The 23,116-nt window shown below is 39.1% G+C and overlaps 1 protein-coding gene across 2 annotated transcripts in view; it reads left to right on the top strand.

Moving 5' to 3' along the window:
* LOC117465210 (disintegrin and metalloproteinase domain-containing protein 11-like) overlaps positions 1-23,116 on the top strand; it is a 28,022-nt gene that overhangs the window by 1,993 nt on the left and 2,913 nt on the right. Inside the window, exons 3-26 of one of the 2 annotated variants that reach the window (XM_034108146.1) lie at positions 1,631-1,707; positions 2,232-2,298; positions 7,076-7,158; positions 7,964-8,021; positions 9,178-9,232; positions 10,711-10,835; positions 11,900-11,974; positions 12,123-12,194; positions 13,589-13,755; positions 14,028-14,112; positions 15,509-15,599; positions 16,388-16,439; positions 16,746-16,845; positions 17,093-17,164; positions 17,262-17,354; positions 17,464-17,544; positions 17,667-17,717; positions 18,276-18,339; positions 18,517-18,622; positions 18,802-18,921; positions 21,064-21,232; positions 21,329-21,440; positions 22,080-22,170; positions 23,097-23,114. In XM_034108146.1, coding sequence (XP_033964037.1) covers positions 1,631-1,707; positions 2,232-2,298; positions 7,076-7,158; positions 7,964-8,021; positions 9,178-9,232; positions 10,711-10,835; positions 11,900-11,974; positions 12,123-12,194; positions 13,589-13,755; positions 14,028-14,112; positions 15,509-15,599; positions 16,388-16,439; positions 16,746-16,845; positions 17,093-17,164; positions 17,262-17,354; positions 17,464-17,544; positions 17,667-17,717; positions 18,276-18,339; positions 18,517-18,622; positions 18,802-18,921; positions 21,064-21,232; positions 21,329-21,440; positions 22,080-22,170; positions 23,097-23,114 — 2,084 coding nt within the window. The remainder of the gene's footprint in view (positions 1-1,630; positions 1,708-2,231; positions 2,299-7,075; positions 7,159-7,963; positions 8,022-9,177; positions 9,233-10,710; positions 10,836-11,899; positions 11,975-12,122; positions 12,195-13,588; positions 13,756-14,027; positions 14,113-15,508; positions 15,600-16,387; positions 16,440-16,745; positions 16,846-17,092; positions 17,165-17,261; positions 17,355-17,463; positions 17,545-17,666; positions 17,718-18,275; positions 18,340-18,516; positions 18,623-18,801; positions 18,922-21,063; positions 21,233-21,328; positions 21,441-22,079; positions 22,171-23,096; positions 23,115-23,116) is intronic. The other variant, XM_034108145.1, reaches the window with a different exon arrangement.

Here is a 23,116-nt window from a genome sequence, read left to right as displayed (position 1 = left end):
TACATTTAAGATGTAGTTTTTAACTGATACACTCTCAGTGCAATATCACAGTCTTTTTATAGTATATATTAATACAGGAGCATTTAGTAGTTTTAAAACACAGATGCTTCCCAAAAAATATATATTTATAGAATATATATTTGTCACCTGTAATTTCTCCTAAATTGGTAACTTGTTGCCAGCAAGTTCACAATCTCAACTTCAAAAGGACATTAAAAAAATGCCATAAGAAAAAATATAATTGGATGTTTTTCTTTCAACTGAGATAAACGAGGACCTGATACTTAATTAATTTCTCATGGTTAATAATCCATTATGTTCAGTGGTTAAAATGCCGAACAATTATGTCAACAATTATGTCAAATGACTAAAGCCTATATAATGCTTTAATCCTATCCACAGTAATTAGTATATACTCATACTTGAGAAGATGGCAAACATTTAGTGATCAAACTAATTGTTAAAAAAAAGGTGTATAAGGTAATATAAGTCTGAGATGGTGTCCAAATTGGATATTTTGTATTGGATGTAAAAATAATATATGACTATACAGTATAAATCTCCACAGTCGTAACTCCGATGCAGCTTTCTTATCTCTACTCACAGGCTGTGGGCTTTTTATTGTACAGTATATGGACCCAGTGGAGGTTTAGATTGATGCTAAGTGGTTTACAGAGACTGCATGGCAATACTAATGAGACCTGCCTGATGGGAGCCACCACAGAGCTCTGTCTCTAACGTGCACGAGGCTCACCTTGGAGCAAGGTTACACTGAGCCCCAACACTCAGTGTAACCTTGGAGCAAGGTTACACTGAGCCCCAACACTCAGTGTTATCCTAAAAAGCCTCTGGGATGGATGAGACTGTCTCCACTTCAAGGAGAGGCTACCAAAATAGGACATCCCATTATTATATGTCTTTGTTGCTTGTGTCTCTATGCATACTTACTGTTAATAATTTAATTCCTTAAATCCCTGCTCCACCCTCTCTTTTTCTTATTCTGTCACATTTTCTTCCTGAAAACATGAAATACTTGACAAATTTGTCATTTGTTTGAGTCAACGTCTGGGACCCCAACCTTGCATGGATTTGAATAAGAGAAGCATGTTTTTTAAAAATAGAAATACACTTCAGACTATAAAGCACTTGTTTTTTGCACATCACTCAAGGTCTTAATCCTTTGCTTATCCACCTCCCATGCAGAAAGCGCTATGACACATAAACTAGAAACTGAAGCCGATATGAATGCATGACCTTGATGGTGGTTTGGATGTGTTAGGCAGGAGATACAAATGTTTCCTCTATTTGATGAACATGATTGGACAACGAAATTATAATGCTGCTCAAAGCTGAGGTAGTGATCATTTCATTTGATTGAGTATATACTGCACAGTATGTAGTGTTAATAGGCGAAACCGCTTAACGAACTAGAAATTGGGTAAAAAGGCCCTTGATTTCTGAGGTGTGCTAACCCGAAAACTATCATTAACAGACAAACATAATACATCAAATTCAGTTTTTTGAAAAATGTTGTTGCGACTTTGATCAGTATTTGTACATTCAATCAACTGTAAATCTAAGTTACTTCTTCCCCATCCCCTTTGCTCTCCTCCCTCCACCCCTCCCTCAGCCCGTCCATCTGGCCCAGAGCAGCTTCTTGGTGAAGGCCTTCGGCACTTCATTCATCCTTGACCTGGAACTCAACCAGTAAGTTGCTTCATGCGTGCAAAGCATTCACACGTCCGCACCCCACATTGTTTAATGGTTTGTTTACAGCACACACTGACATGAAGATACTTGCATAGAAAGTTTAAAGCACCACCTATCTTTCCTTACCCGTTTGTCCCGCCCACTTACAGTATTTTACAGTATGTCTTGTGCGTTGGCATTATAAGGACTGGCTGCTTGCCAAATGTATACCTCCCCCTATTCTCTCTTGCTCTAATGGACTGTATTTCTGTAATACCTTTCACTGGCTTTCCAAACACTTAGAATAAATTAATCTTGAGACCCTTTGGTTATAATCAGACATTTGTTGATCTAGATTCAGGCAAGTCATAATGTCTGGCTAGAAATGCTATTCTGCTAAATAGCACTCCAGAATAATGACCCAAAACGGCAGTTAATAGCCAGTGTTGCAATCTTGCTTTTCCAAATAAGCATTGAATTCAGGTTACAACTAAATGTTAGAATGATTATTGCTCTTCTCCCTTTTTTGTTCTTCTCTCTAGCAACCTGCTTTCTACTGACTATGTGGAGCGTCACTATGGCGAGGATGGAAAGCTGTCTGAAAATATGGTAAGCGATTTTTATAGAAATTGTTCAACATTTTGGGATATACACTTCCTGTCTGAGACTTGAGAAAAAATCTTTACTACTCTCACATTGATTTTTAAGTAGAGTGGCAATATTGAATCAACCATGTGATTATTCAATGGACATACAAATAATCGCCTGCTGATTTTTGTGATGCAAAAAGGACAGAATATTCTGCTTCAGCCTCTCAAATATGGACATTTTCTGCTCTCTGTTTTATATATTCAAATAAAGTCAAACGTTTCCTTTAAATAAACTCTTGATAAATAATGCCATCATCATTTTAATCAGAATTTAAAATGCGTTTCCATCACAGACTATTTGATTTGTGCCAATGCATAAAGGTTTATTTAATTGTAATATTAGCGTAGCTTGTTTCCAGGGATTAATGTTTCCAATGGGTGTATTTCCCCTGAGAGAAGTTAAACAGAATCAATATTGAATAGTTTAGGCAGATAATCCTAGAAATGGCAAATGTGTTTGAATGTGTCGAGGCAAGTGTAAACGTTTGTGAAGTTGGTTTGTTAAAGTGACTGTTAGCTCATCTGTTTTGCTGTATACTCTGGTTTCTTACATCAGTTAAAACATCATAAATCGTTGGCGTCCATAATCAGCTGTCTGGTTGCATTGCACACAGATTTTTGATGTCCTCTCTGTTGTGCATTACACATTTGATCAAACAGCCTTATACCAATGTTATAATTTCTTTAGACTCAAGAACATCTGATAGACGGCCTCTTTCTGTCTGTATCCTCTGCTTTATTTTAGTATTTCTCCTCCCTGTTCCTGCCCCTCAATCTCTGTCTCTCTTTCACTGTCTTTGTCTCGGCGACCACCTGACCAATCAGTAGATGGTTGCCATGGCTTCCAGCAGTCAGCAGTGGCAGCAGCAGTGTTGGTCCATGTTGTGGTGTCGTGAGGGGAATTCAAATCATGTACATTTCTAGAAGCATGAACAGCAAATCTCTCAACCACCATTGTACCGACTTTTGTAACCAGATGTTTAATATTGGAATCTATCTCTATATCATGTAAAACAATAATCCCAATATCAAAGATCTGTGTACATTATGTAAATGCTAAATTATGAAATGTATCACATGAAATAATGTCCAACATATATTTAGAATATGTTGGAGCAAAATTATAAAGCAAAAGTTGTGTCGACACATTCTAAATAAATGAATTCTTAGAATATTTGCCCCATGAATTAGTAATGTTGATGGGAGTCTAACACTCAGTGAGCATCGAACATGTTTTTAGACCATAATGCAGCATTCTTCCACAGTACAGTAATTGTGTTCAGTGTCTTACATTTGTTTGCCCACCACATATCACAGAGTTTATGCTTCAACTGTAATGGCCCGCTTGGTATATTGTCAAAGTCTCTAATGATCCATTTGAAAGGATCCTCCTCAAATCATTCCCAAATATTGACAATTGTGTTGACCTCAGATATGCAATGTCTAATGGCCTTTATTTGTTTACAATATGTATTTTGCCACTGAAAATAATAAAGTAGGATTTCTCATGTTTGGGGAAATGTGAAAAATACCTTTTGAGAATAATAGTAGCTCAAGAGCTGACCCTTGGGGAACACCATGTGGCACTTGCATGTTTTGAGAGTGGCAGCCCATTAGTCTGATAGTTCTGTATTGGGAAGTATTTTTAAATCTTAGATACAATATTTACTCAATGATGACTCTTGCATAAAAGGCTCTCCAAAAAAGAGGAGTATGTTACAAATTAATAAATTAATACCAAATGCTGTAGATGTTTCTATTTACAAAAGTCATAGCTAAACTGAATTGATGGGACATTTAGATGAATACGGTAGGGTTAATTGTGGTCTATAGTTTATCAAATGTAGAAATAGCTTATATGGGCATTTGATTATCTGCATGCTACACTGTAGGTAGCTCCCTCCCCCTCCAACACCATTTCAATCTAGTTTTATTGACGTGACAATAAATTCCTCCTTCCTTTTGTGTGTCACTTTTTGTATTGGTCCCTGCAGTGCAGATCCATATTATTGCATAGAGCTGGTGACTGGTTCACTTGGATTGAATCTAAATGACAGAGGATATATTGTATTAGAGATGAGGATGGGCTTGAATAGATAGAAGCTGTTTTATATTTTAATGTTCTTCTGAGTTTTTTAGAAATGTGTAATAATGTCGATCCCTCGGAATTGTTGATGAAAACCCAATTGAAAGGATGATTTCGTTTTTCTGTTTAATTTATTTAAATCTCTTATATCCTAAGCAAAATGTGGCTTTATTTGATGTGAAAGTTACCATGTATCTTGCTGTCACTGAGGACGTCAAATAGTCTTATTTATAATTGTGTACCATCTAGTCTTCCTTTCACTTTACATTAACTCCCATTATTTCAGTACCCTTCCTCTGCTCCTCTCAGCTCAACAATGCTGAGTCAAAGTCCAGGCATCGAGTTAACTCCAGCTTTTATAACTCACTTAGTTTCTTATGTCACATTTAATCCTCGTCCCTCCAGGACAGAACTGCCTATACGCCTCTATTTGTGCTTGCAAGCTATTTTATTTAATTCTTCTAGTCACACTTCTATACTGCTTACTTTTTCTTGCCCTACCAGCACTGATGATATTTTATGTTTAATCCATGCTTTCTCATACAACATGGTTTCTTTGTATGTGCGAGTGGCCATTATTTGAGCCCCATACATCCAGCACTTACAGCAAGCGTGTGTCTGCTGTGTTAGACAATTTGATTTCCTCCATTTAGCCTTGTAATCCGACCTTTTTATTTATTTATTATCTTGCCCCTGACTAAGTGCTGTGGGCTGTCTCATTATTCGGTATAAATGATTAATTAAAGTCTCTTTTTTCTCAACAACTTAGCTGCCACTGAATCTAAATAAGCTAGATAAAAGTAGGTATTATTTTTGGTTAATTGTCAGAATATGTGGCTTCTTAACCTTAAACTAATCCCTGAAATGATCAAGTGTTGTGACTTTTTTTTTTATTACAACTTAATCTTTTACTGCGCATTATTTTAAATGCTTTTGTGCTCGTAATAAATATTTGCGTGCGTGCATTGCTTGTGATCTCTGAACCAAAATGTTTAAAATCAGGAATTCTGATTAATTTCTGACAAACTGAAACTACACTAGAGTTGATTGTAGTTATATTGATGCAGAAACATTTGGGAGTCTATATTTGTTTTGATTTACATCTAATACTTAAGCAAATGTTTATATTTTGTAAATGGAAGCCTCATCCCTTAGTGTTGTTTTGTGGAACTAGTGGAAAAGGAATGTAAGCCTATAATGGTTTGCAATGTTCAACAGCTTCCTTGCTATAACCAGATCAGTGTAAAACACCTAAACAAAAAAAAGCATCAACATCACCATCCCCCAAATCTAATCAAAATTGAAACCAGCACTTTGTGTCCTTGGAGACATCATGTTTGACAGACAGACAGACTCGGTTTCATTTGAAGCTCCCCCACGCTGGACTCCCAGCGGGTAAGGGATGAAAAAAGCATTTGATTTTAGCTTGAAGCGGAAAAATACAGTACAGTAGCCTATTTTAGATCCAGTGATGATGCCCCCAAAGTCGTATTTGTAATGGGAAATATTTTCTGATGTGTTCCTACTTCATTTGACAAGACGTCAAAGATTTTTCAGGCTCGGAGTAAAGGTTGCCCAAGCATAAAGGGCAGCAGCTCCACGTTGCCTCTTTTCTTTTGGGTCCAGAAGCCGTGCCCGACGACAGCAGGCTCAGGTGGCAGACATGACTTATTGGGGTTCATTACAAACACCTGAAACCGACTCTCTCTTCCACACACACACACCACTTGACACAAACAGCATGTGACTGTAATCTCCATCCATTTATATGCAGACCGCCTGATTATCCAAGAACACTATCCTTAGTGTAATACTGTCTGTCAACGTTTTTTTTTTCTCACACATTTATCATGCACATGATGCTTGAATGACACCAGCAAGTCTCCTCTCAGATTGTCGTAATCTGATCATTCCTGTACTGTGAGAGGCAGCGTGGAAACACTATCATCAAATCATGATCGTCCAGGCGAAACCTTTTAGCGGATTATGAATAATCAGGTGACGGTAGCTGGAAGCCAGGTGTAAAGTTAGGCCACCCATTACAAATTAAGTTATCGAGAGGACAACATTTTCCAAAGTGGGCTTCTCACCCTATATGCTCCAGACCTGTCAGATAATAGTAAATGATTTCATAGATAAATAAAGATAATGTAGATGTAAAATGAAAAAACTATTTAATAAGAAACGGTGTTAAAACATTATAGGGAGGTTTTTGATGTCCAGTTACAAGTCATTATCAACTTATACATGTTAACTGCTCATTACATTAAAACATTGATACCAACTATTGAAATCTTAAACCAAAGTTGCCAATGCCAAGTTTCTCCCATTTTGCCAATATAATTCTTACACTTGAATTTTCTCCACATCACTAAAACAGACACAATTTACACCTAGAGACCTTGTTGAAACTCAAACTCGGCTGCAGTTTCTGTAGGTGTAGGTTTCCCACAGTCTTTCAGGAGTCACTGATACAGTATCTTACAGTTGACCCACCAGTTCAGCTGACAGTCAACACCTGCCCTCTTTGTATTTAGGGGCCGAAAGATCAGAAACAGTGAGGGGATCACAGTCAGTTTTCTTTTCTGACGTATGAGGTGATTTCTAGTGGATGGTCCGTGTCTCAATGTTCCTTATGGTTTGTTTCCAGGGAGGAGAGCACTGCTACTACCATGGCCATGTGCGGGGGCTGCCGGGCTCCTGGGCCGCACTGTCCACCTGCCACGGCCTGCGGTGAGTCCAACGCAAATGTGATCACTTCACCATAATTCCACATTAAAAAGTGTTGTGTTTATTATGTGATTCACATGTTCTGTATTCCTGTACATTCCCCCCAAAACACAGTAGTTCTGCTACGTGAAGTCAAGTGGAAAATCCATGCCAGCCCAGTTTTCATTTTAGAAGAAAATGACACAAAGAATATTAATGAATATTTCATTTTTTTTCAAGTGAATCATTTACTGTCGAGCCTTTTTGGTCAATATAAAGCTGGAGCCATCAGTTGCTTATCTTAGTTTATTGTAAAGACTGGAAACAGGGAAACGCTTGTCTTGGCTCTATCAAACTAAATCCACCTACTGGCATCTCTAAAGCTCAATAATTAACATATTATTTCTGGTTTGTTTAATACATACAAACTGCCAAATAGCTTGGTACATATCATATCTCTTTCACAATAGAACATTTACGTTTTACTCAGTTTTTGCACAGATTAAACAAACAAGATGTGAGCCGCTACACTCATTTAGTGACCTTTGTAAATCCCCAGGCTATTTTTTTCCAGTCTGTGTGCTACGCGACAAGGCTGTTAGCCTCTTGTTTACTGTAAAGACTTGGGATAAAATATTATCCCAAACTCTTTTTTAAATACTCAAACATATTTAGCCTACGGCAGAGCTTAACTATTCCGAAAAGCTTTTATTACATAAAAAAACATGTACTGCTGGAGGCCAAATTTAAAGCACATCAATATCAATCACATACGGACACAAACTAGCCCTAACAAACTCTAATATGCTGCTGTGTTTTGTGTTTTCAGGGGAATGTTTTCTAATGGGAACTTCTCATACGGGATTGAACCTGTTGGCAGTGGAGAGGTGAGTCAGGGCTTTAGCAGGAGAAACCCATCGGGGATGATCAACTAGTCGAATTAGTAGTAAACACACACATATCAACTTATTTGGCATTAAACCAACGTTGCATAAAGCTTGTGTGAATAAACAAAATATCGCAGCCCTGGCACAAATCGTTCAAACTCAACAAAATACTGTTAAAAGTCGCCCACAGGCTCAATTTCCTTTTTCGTCTCCATGACTTAGCATCAGTGTCACTCTATCTCTGAGCTGCTGTATGGAAAGTATTGAGTTGACACGCAATCCACCGCCTCTGAAACACATCTCCTGTCTCATATCTGAGGGAGACGTCATCTCACAGGGAAATGACAAAAGAGGCTTTTTGGATCTTTTCAAAATACTGAGATTTGATTTTAAAATAGATCTTGTATTCAAAAGAAATGGGTGTACAACAGAAGGATGAATGGGAGGAGAAGAAAGGGTTTAGAGTGGGAGAGGCTGAGCTTTTTTCCATTAAGGCCCACAGTAATAGCTCAATTCCATATACTCGAGAGATGGACCGATAGCCTCCCAGCTCATCTTCAAAACCGTTCTCTCCCCTCTCTCTCTCTGAGAGGGGTTATTATAAAGTATTTATCCCGAGCTCAAGTGTGCCACAGTGTCCACTAGTTTAATTGCCATTATGACAGCCCAGTGATTAATTTATTATGCATCAGAGCATCTCCCTGTTGATCAATCTCACCCCGAGAAGCCGTGGATTTGAGTCCAGGTTAAAGTTATTTCAAGGCTTATATGAAGTTGTCACCATAATATGATCAACTCTACATTTTATAATTTACAATTTTCCCTCTTTTGACCATAATTGCTTAAGATTTCCTTGTGACCCAATCCACCATCAGTGGCTTGGGGTGAAGTTTGACTTAGTATAACTTTTAACTTATTATTATTTACCTTACAGTATGTGAGACTGTTTATGCAGGATCTCTTTGGCATTGATGAGTCAGTTTTCCAAACAATGTTCCGAGTCATCATTTTTAAAACAAGCGGCTCAGAAAAGTTCTGACATAAAACTCTAGACTCAGCGACAACATAACTTTGTTTTATACTTGCAGAAAAAAGGCTTACTCATTCCTCTGCTCTTTCTGTGTCTGTTTCTCCATCTGTCACTGACGCCCTTCAGGAGCACAGTGTGTATCGGATGCCCGACATTGACCTCTTCCCACCTCCCCGTCCAGGTAGGCCCGTTTTACCAAGAAGCTCCACGATGAAACTCCTCAGTTACTTTCTCCTGGAACAAAGTATTTCAGCCCTTCCTGATGCATTACAAGTTTGATAGAAACCAAATCCCTTTACCTGGTCTGCCCTTCTTAAGCCTTTTTGACAAGATACCTGCTGTAATACAAATGATAGACATGTCAAACTGATTAGATTTTGATAAGAGTTTGTGATGTGAGGCAGCTTTGGTGCGTCATTTGTTGTCAAAACATTAGATTTGATAAAACCTGGCAGGATGCCTCTTGTTAACGATAAGCCCGCAGGCTGTTTGGAGACAACATGTTCAGCCTCGTTCCTCGACACTGGATCGTCTAAACCAAATGTTCTGTAACGCAAGTCTGTTTGTTTGATGGCTATTCTCTCTCTCACACACACACACACACACACACACACACACACACACACACACACACACACACACACACACACACACACACACACACACACACACACACACACACACACACACACACACACACACACACACACACACACACACACGCAGAGCTTTCTTCTCTTTCATCGTAATGCTGGCCGAGCACCTAAATCACAGAAATGGCAGCACATCAGGGGAATCATTCGAGACTGAATAGCCGTAGAAACATGGCTCTGTCACCTGGAAGACCTCCACCAAACAGGCTCTCCTCCACACACACACACACACACACACACACACACACACACACACACACACACACACACACACACACACACACACACACACACACACACACACACACACACACACACACACACACACACACACACACACACACACACACACACACACACACACACACACACACACACACACACACACACACACACACACACTGACTGCAGTGTCCTCCTAGGGTTGTCCAGCTGTCCTCCTCGCCCTTGCTTAACGTCTCATTTGGTTGCCTTTTCTTTGCCTCTCCTCTTTGTCCCTGACACTATCTGCCTTTCTGGATGCCCCCCCCCCCCTCCTCCTTCCTGTTATCCAACCCCTGCTTTTCCTCTTAGCCTGCTTCCTCACCCCATCTCTTTCCATTTGGCCAGTTATACTCTCCCCTTTCCCTTCTCTCTCCTCCTCTCGCTGTGTGATATTGATTTTTCTGCAGATCAGTGGACTAAAATACATGGTTACATCCATCTCTGGACTGATGACTAGACACTTTTCCACCTCACTGACTCTGTGTGTGTGTGTGTGTGTGTGTGTGTGTGTGTGTGTGTGTGTGTGTGTGTGTGTGTGTGTGTGTGTGTGTGTGTGTGTGTGTGTGTGTGTGTGTGTGTGTGTGTGTGTGTGTGTGTGTGTGTGTGTGTGTGTGTGTGTGTGTGTGTGTGTGTGTGTGTGTGTGTGTGTGTGTGTGTGTGTGTGTGTGTGTGTGTGTGTGTGTGTGTGTGTGTGTGTGTGTGTGTGTGTGTGTGTGTGTGTGTGTGTGTGTGTGTGTGTCAGGATGCTCTGTGAACAGCACTAAGCCCGGGGGGCAGACAGACAACGAGGAACTGAAGGATGGAGACGATGTGTCTGAAGAGGAGAAGCCTGTCTTTACAGGCGGCCTGCGACGCTCAAAAAGACAAGTCAGTTTTCATACTATGTGTCTCTTTCTCCTGACACACACACACACACACTGGAACGCACACAGACGGCCCAACACCAGAAACATGTGGCATGCATTTCAAGTGTCGCCATGAGGGAAACATCAGGGTTGAGATATTGTTTGCCTGTCCTTGTCTGTCTACCCTCCCTCATACTGTAAAGCGTCTTTGAGTTGTGAAAAGCGCTATATAAATAAAATGCATTATTATTATTACTATTAATATTTAGTCTGTGTGGATGAAGCCACATTTCCACACGCATGCTGATAGCCTCTCTCAGCTTTCATGCTAATATGTTGAAAACAATTAAGTAGTGGTGTTGTACGCCAGAAGGAGCTTTCTAAAATCTCAGGGGATGCTCCTTTGTTCATTTTGGATTTGGCTTGTACTACAAACTTCAAACCGAGTACTTTCAGTACTAAGTCGGTGTGTAAGGTTTTAAAGGTGTGGGTTTTCCCAGGCATGATCTTTCTTATTTTCATTTCCACCTTTTGACCCTAAACATCAACATTAGTGGTTTCAATTGAGACATATCTGTATTTATGTATGTCTGTTCACTTCTCACTGACATATTGCATGTTCTGGGATCAGTAGAAACATCTGGATTTTGATCTGTGTACCAGTAAGCACCTTTGAATCAAAACGTGTCAGTTATCACTAAATAAATATAGATAATCCTAAATAAGGATATTTTCTTTACATTCTTCACTGCCACTTCTATAGTCTTTTTGGGCTTTCAAAGTTGTGTTTTATTACTTGTTAGACTCCTGAAGTATTTGGATATGAAGATCCAGAGCAATGTTCTCTCTATTGAAAGAATGATTGTTGCTTTCCAAGTTGTGTTTCCCTCTCAAGGACAAAGACTAGAGTTTCACCAGCATCAGCACTTGTGTGTGTCTCTTTGTGTGTGTGTGAGTAATTCAGTAAAACCTGCTGGGTTTGTGTGAGTGTTTGTTTGTTTGTGTGTGTCTGTTTGTCCTGTGTGAAGGTGGTTATGACAGCGGACTCAGAAGTCTGATTGTGTGGATTTCTTTCGCCCCCTCCAGGCGAGGAGAGGCCCGCGCACCGTCCAGACTGAGACCAAGTACATCGAGCTGATGGTGGTGAACGACCATGAGCTGGTACGTGTGAAGCCTATATTACCTTATCTCTGTAGCTGCTGAATGAAAGCAATTATAGGAAGCGAGCGTGACTCTTATTAAAAAAGGATTGCAATCAGCTCATTAGACTTTATAATCAGTATTTAAGTGTTTCTCCTCTCCTTGTAAGTTTGTGCAGCTTCGACGGTCAACCACTCAGACGAAGAACTTTGCCAAAGCGGTGGTGAACATGGCCGACGCAGTGAGTGGAAATATTGTTAATTTGACTATGAGCTTTCTCTTCAAATCATCCTTTTGTCTTTAAACCATGTTACCCCTCCATAGGGAGTCTATTGTAGGAAGCCTCCTGAACTTAATCAGGAACGTTGCCAAATGTCTGAGTGTTTCCTCCTGCTGATGAAACCTTCCTCAGTGAGAGAACTGCCATCCCTTATTTCAACTTTTAACAGCTACTTTAATGCCATATATTTGCTATCATCTCTTGAGGTCTTCTACCCCTTCACAGGGTCTTTTTATAGGAGACATTTCAAGCCCCGTAATGTCGCATAAACATGAGCCTCGTGCATAACATAACTAAAGACCAAACATGAATTAGAAACATACATAAAGAATGACATTGCCCATCTTTCTTGTGCTTAGATGTTCTTAAAAAGGACCCAAACCAAGAGCAACTCCACCCTTTTAGTTAAAAAATAGTTAAGTATGTTCAGTGTTAAGTCTTCTTGTTCTTCTTTTGCAGTAAAATATACCCATAAAAAGCTTTATCTTGATATATGTAACACATTTCCCCCCATCTCTAGAAATGAAATATAGAAATAAATAAAGGTTTAACCAGGATAGATATAAATAGTTCCAGTGTCTCAGTCTACGCCTTTTAAGAAATGGAAAATCTTTGCTGTAATACAGCGACATGTTGAGGCTTTATCTGAAAACCCTGAGCTGTTAGCAACATGTTTGATTACCTTTATAAGATGGGACTGATCGGACATGATTACTTTCCATAAAAAGCAGGTGAAGTGCAAAAAATAAAAAAACTCCCTCTGTGTCCTTATCTGTAACGCTCGCACGGGAAACTCTTCAGACCTAGTGATGCTAGTTTCCATGACAACCGACTGCTGGTTGCTTTCTCCCACTCAGAAACAACTCTCCGTCATCTACAAAATGTAACTCTCACTTAACCCCGAAGACCTGATTTCTTTTCATCCATCTAACAGGTTATTAAGAGAAGTGCAGTTTATTCTTAGCGTAGGGCTGGAATCTAACATCGTATATAATCTCAACAGTCATATTTACTCTTTATCACAATAAAACCAACATTTAAAAAAAAAGGCAGTTGGCTAAACCCTGTTAGTCGTTTTGATCCTGATACAGTATTTCATTATACTGCTGTGTTTAGGTCATTTTAAATGCTCTTATAACATCTGCACCAAGTTCCCATGAAACTCTTTTGCTCTGCTCCATATTTTCACAAATGTTTTGTTTCTTATTTATTTAATACAATTATCTGTTTTGTTTTGTCATTCGTTTCTGTTCTAATCCGTTTAAGCTTTAGTTCTTTGGAGGTACGATGGCAAACATCAAGAGAAAGGCTTTTTTCTGATGGTTTTTTGTTGTTGTTAATTTCGATGTTTCCAGATCTACAAGGACCAGCTCAACACTCGCATCGTTCTGGTGGCCATGGAAACCTGGTCTTCTGAAAACAGGATCTCTGTGGGCGACGATGCCCTGCTCACCCTGCGAGACTTCATGAAGTACAGGAAGGAGAGCATCAAGGAGCGCTGCGACGCCGTGCACCTCTTCTCGTGGGTTCACTCTCCTTATTTTAGATACTGGTGTTGTTGTCGTCCGACTTCATCTCCTACTTTCTCTCATTATTTTCCTGCTGCTTCATTTTCTTAATTTTGTCTTTTTCTTTATTCTTCCTCCTCTTCCCTGTATTCTTCCTTTTCTTCATGCCTATTAATATGAAATGCGTATTAGTAGCGTGAGATTTCTGTCTGAAGGAGTTTGTCACTTATTGGTATTATTTTTTATTGTATTAATGTTTCTTATGAATATCTCGTCTTCCCTGCAGTGGGAGGACGTTCATGAGCACCCGCAGTGAGGCGGCCTACATCGGGGGAATCTGCTCTTTAACTCGAGGTGGAGGCATCAATGAGGTGAGATTTGTGTCCCTAACACTGTTTATATTATTGATTTAAGATACAAATCATGGTAGTTATAATGAACCTAATACAAATGGTTTATTAACCCTCCTGTTGTGTTCGTTTCCCCCCCATTACTTTGGTGTTCCCGGTCAAATTTGACCTGTCCTGTTTTAAATACTCTTACATTAACAAAAAAAACATGAATCAACACCACATTTAATTTAACACCCTTTCAAACTGTAAACAATGTATCAGACTACTGCTATACATGAACAACTGCAGTAAATATACAAAGAATACACAATGAACATGTATTTCTTTGTATTTTTGTGATGTAATAAACGTTTATTGTAAAAAAAAAAGAAAGCATTCAAAAACAGAGACCAAATTCTGATCAAAAAGTTGACTAAACCACCCAAAATTAAATGAATGTGGTGATCAGCAATTTTACAAGTTCAAATGGCTACTGTGGAGGATATCATAAAGCCTCGATGCAACCAGACGTAAAACACAAAAGTTATGAGGGATGAAAGTAGTACATCGCTCAGATTTGCAGCAGTGACTCGGGTATAACTCATGACACTGGTATGCACTCATCTTTAATATTATGTACAGTTGTGATTGAGTAGTTTTACCAGCAGGTAGCATGATTGCTGCACATGAAGGTTAACTGAGTTAATACTGGGTGCTCTTTATCTTAAAGGTGTTGCAAAGATTATATCCTGCAAAAAAGACATACAATTCAAATTGAATATTGATGAACGTTCTGTGATTTAGAAATAGACATGATCTGTTATATTTATTACAATTACATGTTAAAGCCCTATAGTATAATTTATATAAGAGGGGACCCTTATTATTTTTGCAGAGTGAAGAAATGAGTATTGGGCAACACAGCAGGATATGTCAGGCTTCCCCTATAAATAACATCTGATGAAACATCTAATGGAAAAGCCACAAGCCTTAGAATCAACTGAAATATTACATATGCATAAATATTCCTTTATTGGCTCCATAGGCGTTTCACAGAGATTCAGCCAACATTTGATTAAATTTACACACCAAACTAAAATAGTTATGGTAAATATATGATGTGAAGTTAATGCTTATTATTTGCTCCATCATAGTGTGTTCCTGCCGGTTATCTGTGTTCATTTGCAGATAGTACATTTATAACCCTCACCTTTTGCCAATTAGCACCAGGTTTTCTTTTGTCATACAAAATACTGGATTTCATTGTTCAGCTGTTCTTTTAAGATGTTTATATTTAGTATTTAGTTTACTGTCCTCATGTGTCCAATGTAATATGTTTGTGGTCTTATAGGGTCACGTGTTTAAATAACAAATAGTTCACTTGAGTGTCTGACTCAGTTATTATCTTTAACTGTGTGTATGTGTGTGCCTTCAGTATGGCGGCGTTGGCCCCATGGCCATCACACTGAGTCAGAGTCTGGGCCAGAACATCGGCATGCTGAGAAACAAAGAGCGACTCACTGCAGGTTAGACAAACACGTGCATGCAGACACTGGTTGAGATCTTCATAAAAGATTCGGAGGAGGACAATCTCTTTTGACATGGATCAGCGACACCTAACATACTCTTGTTTTTCCTATTTATTATGGTTTCCTGCAATTTTATTTAAGCTAAGTGAAGCTGTTTTATCTTAAATCTGTCTTTTACAAATACCCTTTGTTTTTTTACCAAACTTTCCTTGTTCAAATCAAAACCTTCATAATGGTTTTTAATGTTTTTTTAATCTTTAAATGTGTTGTTCTTTTTATGATTTTTATGTATTTTAAACTGCACACGTGAAGTGTTTTTGAGTTCCTCTTAAAAGCTCTCAAAATGTAATTATAATGTATTATATTAAAAGTATTATTTTTAGCTGTGTGTGCTGATAGTTTTAAATAACACTCCACCTCTGCTGTAATAACAGCTCCCTCTCGTGGGGAGATCTCAGAGTTGCTTGATGATGTGTGTGTGTGTGTGTGTGTGTGTGTGTGTGTGTGTGTGTGTGTGTGTGTGTGTGTGTGTGTGTGTGTGTGTGTGTGTGTGTGTGTGTGTGTGTGTGTGTGTGTGTGTGTGTGTGTGTGTGTGTGTGTGTGTGGTGTGTGTGTGTGTGTGTGTGTGTGTGTGTGTGTGTGTGTGTGTGTGTGTGTGTGTGTGTGTGTGTGTGTGTGTGTGTGTGTGTGTGTGTGTGTGTGTGTGTGTGTGTGTGTGTGTGTGTGTGTGTGTGTGTGTGTGTGTGTGTGTGTGTGTGTGTGTGTGTGTGTGTGTGTGTGTCCAGGAGACTGCCGGTGTCCCGACCCGTGGCTTGGCTGCATTATGGAGGACACAGGGTATTCACCTTTTATTTTCCTACATTAAGAAATCTTTCTCAGGTGAGACAGGAGTCTTTGAAAACAAAAACGGATATTTTCCACACTAATTTACTTGGTAAAGCAGCTAGCATTGTTAGGGTCGGGGTGATTTATTTATTTTAGGAATATCTAATAAATGAATCTTTATCTGGGTGAATTATCAAAAGCATTTTAGTTGATAGGTCCATTCAGATTTTCGAAGGGTTCAGGCAGTGTTGCAAATCCTGTTGCAAACAAATCTAACAATATTGATTTATTTGTCTTTGTTTGAATTGTATCGAAAAGCTACTACCTGCCCAGGAAGTTCTCTCGCTGCAGTATCGACGAGTACCTGCGTTTCCTCCAGCAGGGAGGAGGCAGCTGTCTCTTCAACAAGCCCAACAAGGTGAGAGGTGATCAGCCATCACTGCCTGGGGAGTTTCATCACATTCACTTTCTTTATATCACATGATAAACAATCAAAGCAAGTCTAAAGACCACATCACTAAAACCTTTTCAGTACATCAGTACACGCAACTACAGATTTTGTCTGTGAATAAATGAAGATGAAATAGTTTGAAATGTATTTTTGTTGTCTGTTTGAAAGATATGTATCAGTGGAATTGACTTTACATATATTTCCCCCCCTGTAGTTGTTTGACCCACCAGAGTGTGGGAATGGATATGTGGAGATGGGAGAGGAGTGTGACTGTGGATCACTAGTGGTGAGTACATTTCACTTTACTCATATCTCATTGCGTGTGTTACACACAAAGACACAATCGATCTAAAGATGTACTATTAACCCTCTCTGAACCATAGGAGTGTGCACGGAGTGGCGCCAACTGCTGTAAGAAGTGCACGCTTACCCACAATGCCATGTGCAGTAATGGGCTCTGCTGCAGGGACTGCAGGGTGAGCTGCTTTAATACATCACATCATCTTCATAGTTTGTTGCTGTTTCTTAAGGCTCTGACTAATTATTTATATTTCATTCGTCTTCTTCTATGGTTGTTTGGGACAGTACGAGCTGAGAGGGGTGACGTGCCGTGATGCTGTAAACGACTGTGACATCCCTGAGGCCTGCATGGGAGACACCAGCCAGGTAAATGTATCATTATACATTTATAAAGATGCTTTAATAATCTTTTGAAACTTGTATATTTGAAAATAATAATAAATAAGATGCTTATAGAATGTAATGTAATATAATGTCATCTCTTGCAGTGTCCTCATAACGTCCACAAACTAGATGGCTACACGTGTGATGCTGGACAGGTGAAATAAAGCTATTGTTTTATGTTTTTGTTTGCTCTTTTAATTTAACCTTTGTCTTCACTAAGCACATTTTGGTGCTTTTAACATTTGACTTCACTGTATGGCATACATTTAGGCATGGGAGTTTTTTCAGTTCAATCTCAGTTCAATAATATACTGTGTAGAAAAACCATTAAAACATATATTTGGATCCGTCAAACATTATAGAATTATAGTAAATCATGATGTTTTTAACAATCTAGAGCCTGCCATTTTTCCATTTCCCACTAGGGGCATGTCTGCTCTACAAAGTGTCTGGTGCAATACATCATAATAACTGTTGTTACTGATCTTTGTAAAATAAATAAACCAAAGTGACACTGTGTACCCCGACTGACAAGGGATTGTAACCCTCTAAAATCTGTAAATATTGGATGGTTATGACTAAGATTGATCTTTGGTTAAATTATATTAATAGATTAATGTATGTTTTTTCCTTTTAAGGAAATAAAAGCAACTTTTACAACAAGGCATAAAGGTTATTAAAACAATGTTTCTCTTTTTGTCTGTCCTCTCCAGGGCCGTTGTTATGGAGGTCGCTGTAAGACCAGAGATGGACAGTGCAGGAATCTGTGGGGCTACAGTAAGTTTGCATCGGATATGAAGCTTACATTCTCCAGGTTGCATGGCCCTCTGACAGTTTAAGCAGGCTCACATGTTTGAATCTATTATTGGTTCTGAGAAATGCTTAGTAACAATTACAGCAAGGCTATGGGATGTTCTGATGAAAGTGAAAGACTCTTCTGTTCTCTCTGCTCAGACTCAGCGGACAGGTTCTGCTATGAGAAGCTGAACTCTCAGGGCACAGAGAAAGGAAACTGTGGGCCGGACTCCAGCGGTCAGGGATGGGTTCAGTGCAACAAGCAGTGAGTGAACGGCATGGCTTCATAAAATGCACTTTATTTTGGCAAACACACAGAATTGCAAGAAACAACATGGTTGGATTGAGGATGCCTGTTTTTGGTTTTATATAATTGCTTAAGTCTTTAAATGTGGAGCCTTTAGTCAGTTTTAAATCATTGACCTTCTTCTTTGCCTCCATCAGAGACGTCCTGTGTGGTCTGCTGCTGTGCACCAACCTGACGGACAGGCCGAGGTTTGGTGAGCTGCAGGGGAGGCTCACCAGTCTGACCATCCACCACCAGAACAGATACATGGACTGCAGGTGAGGCAGCTTCTCTCTGGCAGCTCGGTTGGTGAACAGTTGGAGAATTAACAAATACAGTCGGCCGCTTCATTTACATGTTTTCTTCAAATGTCTTCAATTTTAGCAACATGACATTTAGTTCACCTAAGTCTTTTATTAAATGTTACTTTTATTGTGATTCTATTATGCACTGGTGTATTATTTATTTGACATGTTTTACTCTTGTTTTGGATTATCAAAGTTCCGTCTTATTTTAATTCATTTCATTTTTCATTTCAAACCTTTATTTAATCAGATTGGTCCCTTGAGATCATAGATCTCTTTTTCAAGGGAGACCTGCAGCAATTAGGTTCCACATGAAACATAAAACAATAAAGGACATCATACATTATATTTACAGGATACATTTACATAGTTATAGACATTTAAAAGTGCCCATAGTATCAACGAGCATTTCATTTAGCCTAGCTTTAAAAACATGCAGAGGAATGAGATTGCTCAGTTTCAATTCTTGCTGAAGATTGTTCCAAGCAAGTGGAGCTGCACACATAAAAGCTGTCTTACCTAAGACAGTCCTTGCTCTTGGCACATCTAACAAGACTACATCATGTGATCTCAGACAATAGCTGCTTGCAACTCTCTGTGTTATCAGAGAGCAGATATAATACAGGAGTTTACCCAACAAAGCTTTATAGATAAACGTGTACCAATGACTGAGCCTCTTTACAGTAAGTGAAGGCAGACCTGCCTGGGCATACAGGGTACAGTAATGAGTAAGTGCTTTACAGTTAGTAACACATCTCAGTGCACTGTGATAGGCGGCATCTAACTTGTTCAGGTAATTGGCAGGTGCATTCATATAGACCAGATCACCATAGTCCAGCACAGGTAAAAAGGTCACAGTGACTAGCCTTTTCCTGGCCTCAAGCGAGAGACAGGACTTGTTCCTGTAGAAGAAACCTAGCCTAACCCTCAGCTTTTTAAGCAGGTTATTGACATGAAGTTTAAAAGTAAGACAATCATCAAGCCAGATACCAAGGTATTTGTAACAGGTAACCACTTCAAGTACTTGTCCTTGCATAGTAACAATATTTAAAACAGGCTCTGGTGTCTTTTTAGCTTTAGAAAAGAGCATTACCTTGGTTTTCTCAACATTTAAAAGAAGCTTAAGCTCAGAGAGCTGAGTCTGAATAATTTTAAAAACAGCCTGTAATTTAACACCAGCCTCCTTAATGGAGGGACCTGCACGGTACATCACGGTATCATCCGCATAAAAATGTAAAGTAGCTTCATCCACATTTTCACCTAAACTGTTGATAGAGAATAAAAGTGGACCTAAAACAGAACCTTGAGGAACACCATTAGTTAATTGACCTTATCTTAATCTGGATTCACTATGTGCAGGAAAGATGATGATTATTTTGTTGTGGACCTTGCACTTTTCTTTTTGGTAGTAACAAAGAGAGTGACAGACACTTAAAAATGTGTAAAACAAATCATCCAAATGAGGAGGATGGTAACAAAAAATAACACATGAAGAAAGCACTGATGTCGGAAGAATGATTGATCATCCAACACCTTTGATACAAATAGTACTTTTAGTCAAAAACAAAAGACTTATGATAGTTGGCCGTTTAATCTAAATGTTCTTCAAATGTCTTCAATCTGAGCAATATAACTTTTAGTTCACCGAAGTCTTTTATTACATTTATTGTGATTTTTATTTCTTAAATATTTTATAAATGTTTTACTTATAAAATACTTTTGGATTATTAAAGTTCTGTTTTATTTTAACTGACTTTATCTTAATCTGGATTCACTACATGCAGGAAAGATGATGAGGATGATGATGATGATGATGATGATGGTGGTGGTGGTGATGATGATGATGATGATGATGATGATGATGATGATGATGATGATGATGATGATGATGATGATGTGCTGGACCTTGAACTTTTTGTTTTGGTAGTAACAAAAAGAGTGACAGACACTTAAAAATGTGTAAAACAAATCATCCAAATCAAGGTTTGGAACAAAAAACAACACATAAAGAAAGCACTGATGTCGGAAGAATGATTCATCCTGGAACACCTTTGATATAAATAGTTATTTTAGTCAAAAACCAAAGACTGATGATTGTGACCCTCTGACTTTCAGGGGCGGCCATGCGGTGCTGGATGACGGCCTGGATATGGGTTACGTGGAGGACGGGACGCCATGCGGGCCCAACATGATGTGTTTGGAGCGCCGCTGCCTCCCCGTCACCACCTTCAACCTCAGCACCTGCCCCGGCTCCTCTGTGTCACACATCTGCTCCCACCACGGGGTGAGTCTGACTGAGTTCTGCTGGTGGGAACTACTTCTTGTGTTTAGTAAACAAGATAAGCTTTTAAATGCCTGCATTTCTCCTCCCTGTTTGCAGACTTGCAGCAACGAGGTGAGGTGTATCTGTGATGCCGACCACACCGGGAAGGACTGCAGCGTGTTCGACCCGATTCCCATCCCCACCCCGCCTGAGGGCCCCGTGTACAAAGGTACATGTAACTACACCGAGCAGTTAACTGTGCAGATACTGTGGCTCCTCACCCCAGTGGAAAAAAAGAAAATGATTAACAAAACAAAATAAATTTCTCTCCTCATTAATCCAGAAAATAAAGCAAAAGTTGTCATCAAAGGATGGTCTTAAAAACTGCGACCTGCGTCCCGAAACAACTAAAAGTCATTTTATTTTTTGTAACTTAGACTATTAAAATATATAATAATAAATAAAGTAAACACATTTGTTACATGTCATTAACAACTAAACAATCTAAGAACAATCTAATTGAATTTTACCGAAACGATAGTCATAGATTTATTTATATATTGCTTTAAAATAAATAAAAAAAGCCTGTAATAAAAGATAAATATTTTGTTTTGTTTATTGGTGTCCATACTTCAATATCTTGTCTCACCTTTGCATGTACCCAAAGTCCACTAGGCACCCATTCACTAATGCATACAGAATACTATACGTAGTTTTTGTTAATAATAATAATAAATAATTACAGCACTGATAATTAGTAATAGAAGACTAAAGGATATGTCTGTCTATTTTTTGGTATTGAGCACTCTCACATTATTATTTGTTTTCCTATTTTCCCCCTCACACGTTGACCCCTTCACCCCCACAGGTCCCAGTGGCACCAATATCATAATAGGTTCGGTCGCAGGTGCGATTCTGGTGGCAGCGATAGTCCTGGGGGGGACTGGCTGGGGATTTAAGTAAGAGTTCTGGCATGCCTCTATCTGTGTGTGCCTGCTGTGTTTCTCTGTCAGCTAACACACCCTGCTGAATGCTCCTCTGCTTGTTGTCTGATCCATCCTCACAACCAGAGACCATGTGGGATTATTGTTAATGCTGGTGGACCAATTCTGAATTATCGTACTTCGAAACCTTCCTGTTTCTCTCTGGCTAGTAAACTCTTTAACGACATTCTCATCCTGACATGGCATAATCGACCACTTTGATTAATGTGTGATTTTTTTTGTTAATTTTCTAAAAGTACAAGAGGTTAATCCTCATCTCTGTTTCAGGGTTGGTAGAGTTGAATTGTGGGAAATGTAGGCACAAGATTCTGACAGGTTTTTGGAGGAAGAATGCGCGGAATAATGAAGAACACCTCTATACTTTAAAATGTCTCCTTTGCGATTCTGACTGTGCTGTAGGAGTGCAATGTGAAATCAGTTGAATGAACTATGCAGATTCTTACAAACCCCCCAAACAAATAGCTCTATAAGCTCTTTCCATGTTCCTCTCCGCACGACTGGATCTTCTTTCTGGATTTTGTTTATTCACACTCGACATGCTGCCTTGCCTCATGATAGCTTTGCTGTGGCATGCCTGCAGAATGTAAAGAGACTAAAATGCTTGTCTGCAACTGTCATCATTTGCATTCATCTCATGAGTAACATTGAAGCATCGCAAGACAGATTGTACAGTTGCAATTTGCTTGTAGACTTTCGGGATAACAACAAATATGTCTCTTTTGATGCTTTGCATTTAAAGCCTTGGGTTCATTGCATGTTTTTTTACATCTTTTTCCCTGCTGCTCGCGCACATGTACAGTTGAATATCTGTCTTTATCTACTTCACTTGTCTTTTCTTTGTCTGCTCCTCCCATCTTGTTCCTGCCACTCTGCGGATCCAGAAACAACCGAAGAGGAAGGT

This window comes from Pseudochaenichthys georgianus, chromosome 19 (assembly GCF_902827115.2).
Source record: "Pseudochaenichthys georgianus chromosome 19, fPseGeo1.2, whole genome shotgun sequence".
NCBI classification, from domain to species: Eukaryota; Metazoa; Chordata; class Actinopteri; order Perciformes; family Channichthyidae; genus Pseudochaenichthys; species Pseudochaenichthys georgianus.
This window is presented reverse-complemented; position numbering and strand designations above follow the sequence as displayed.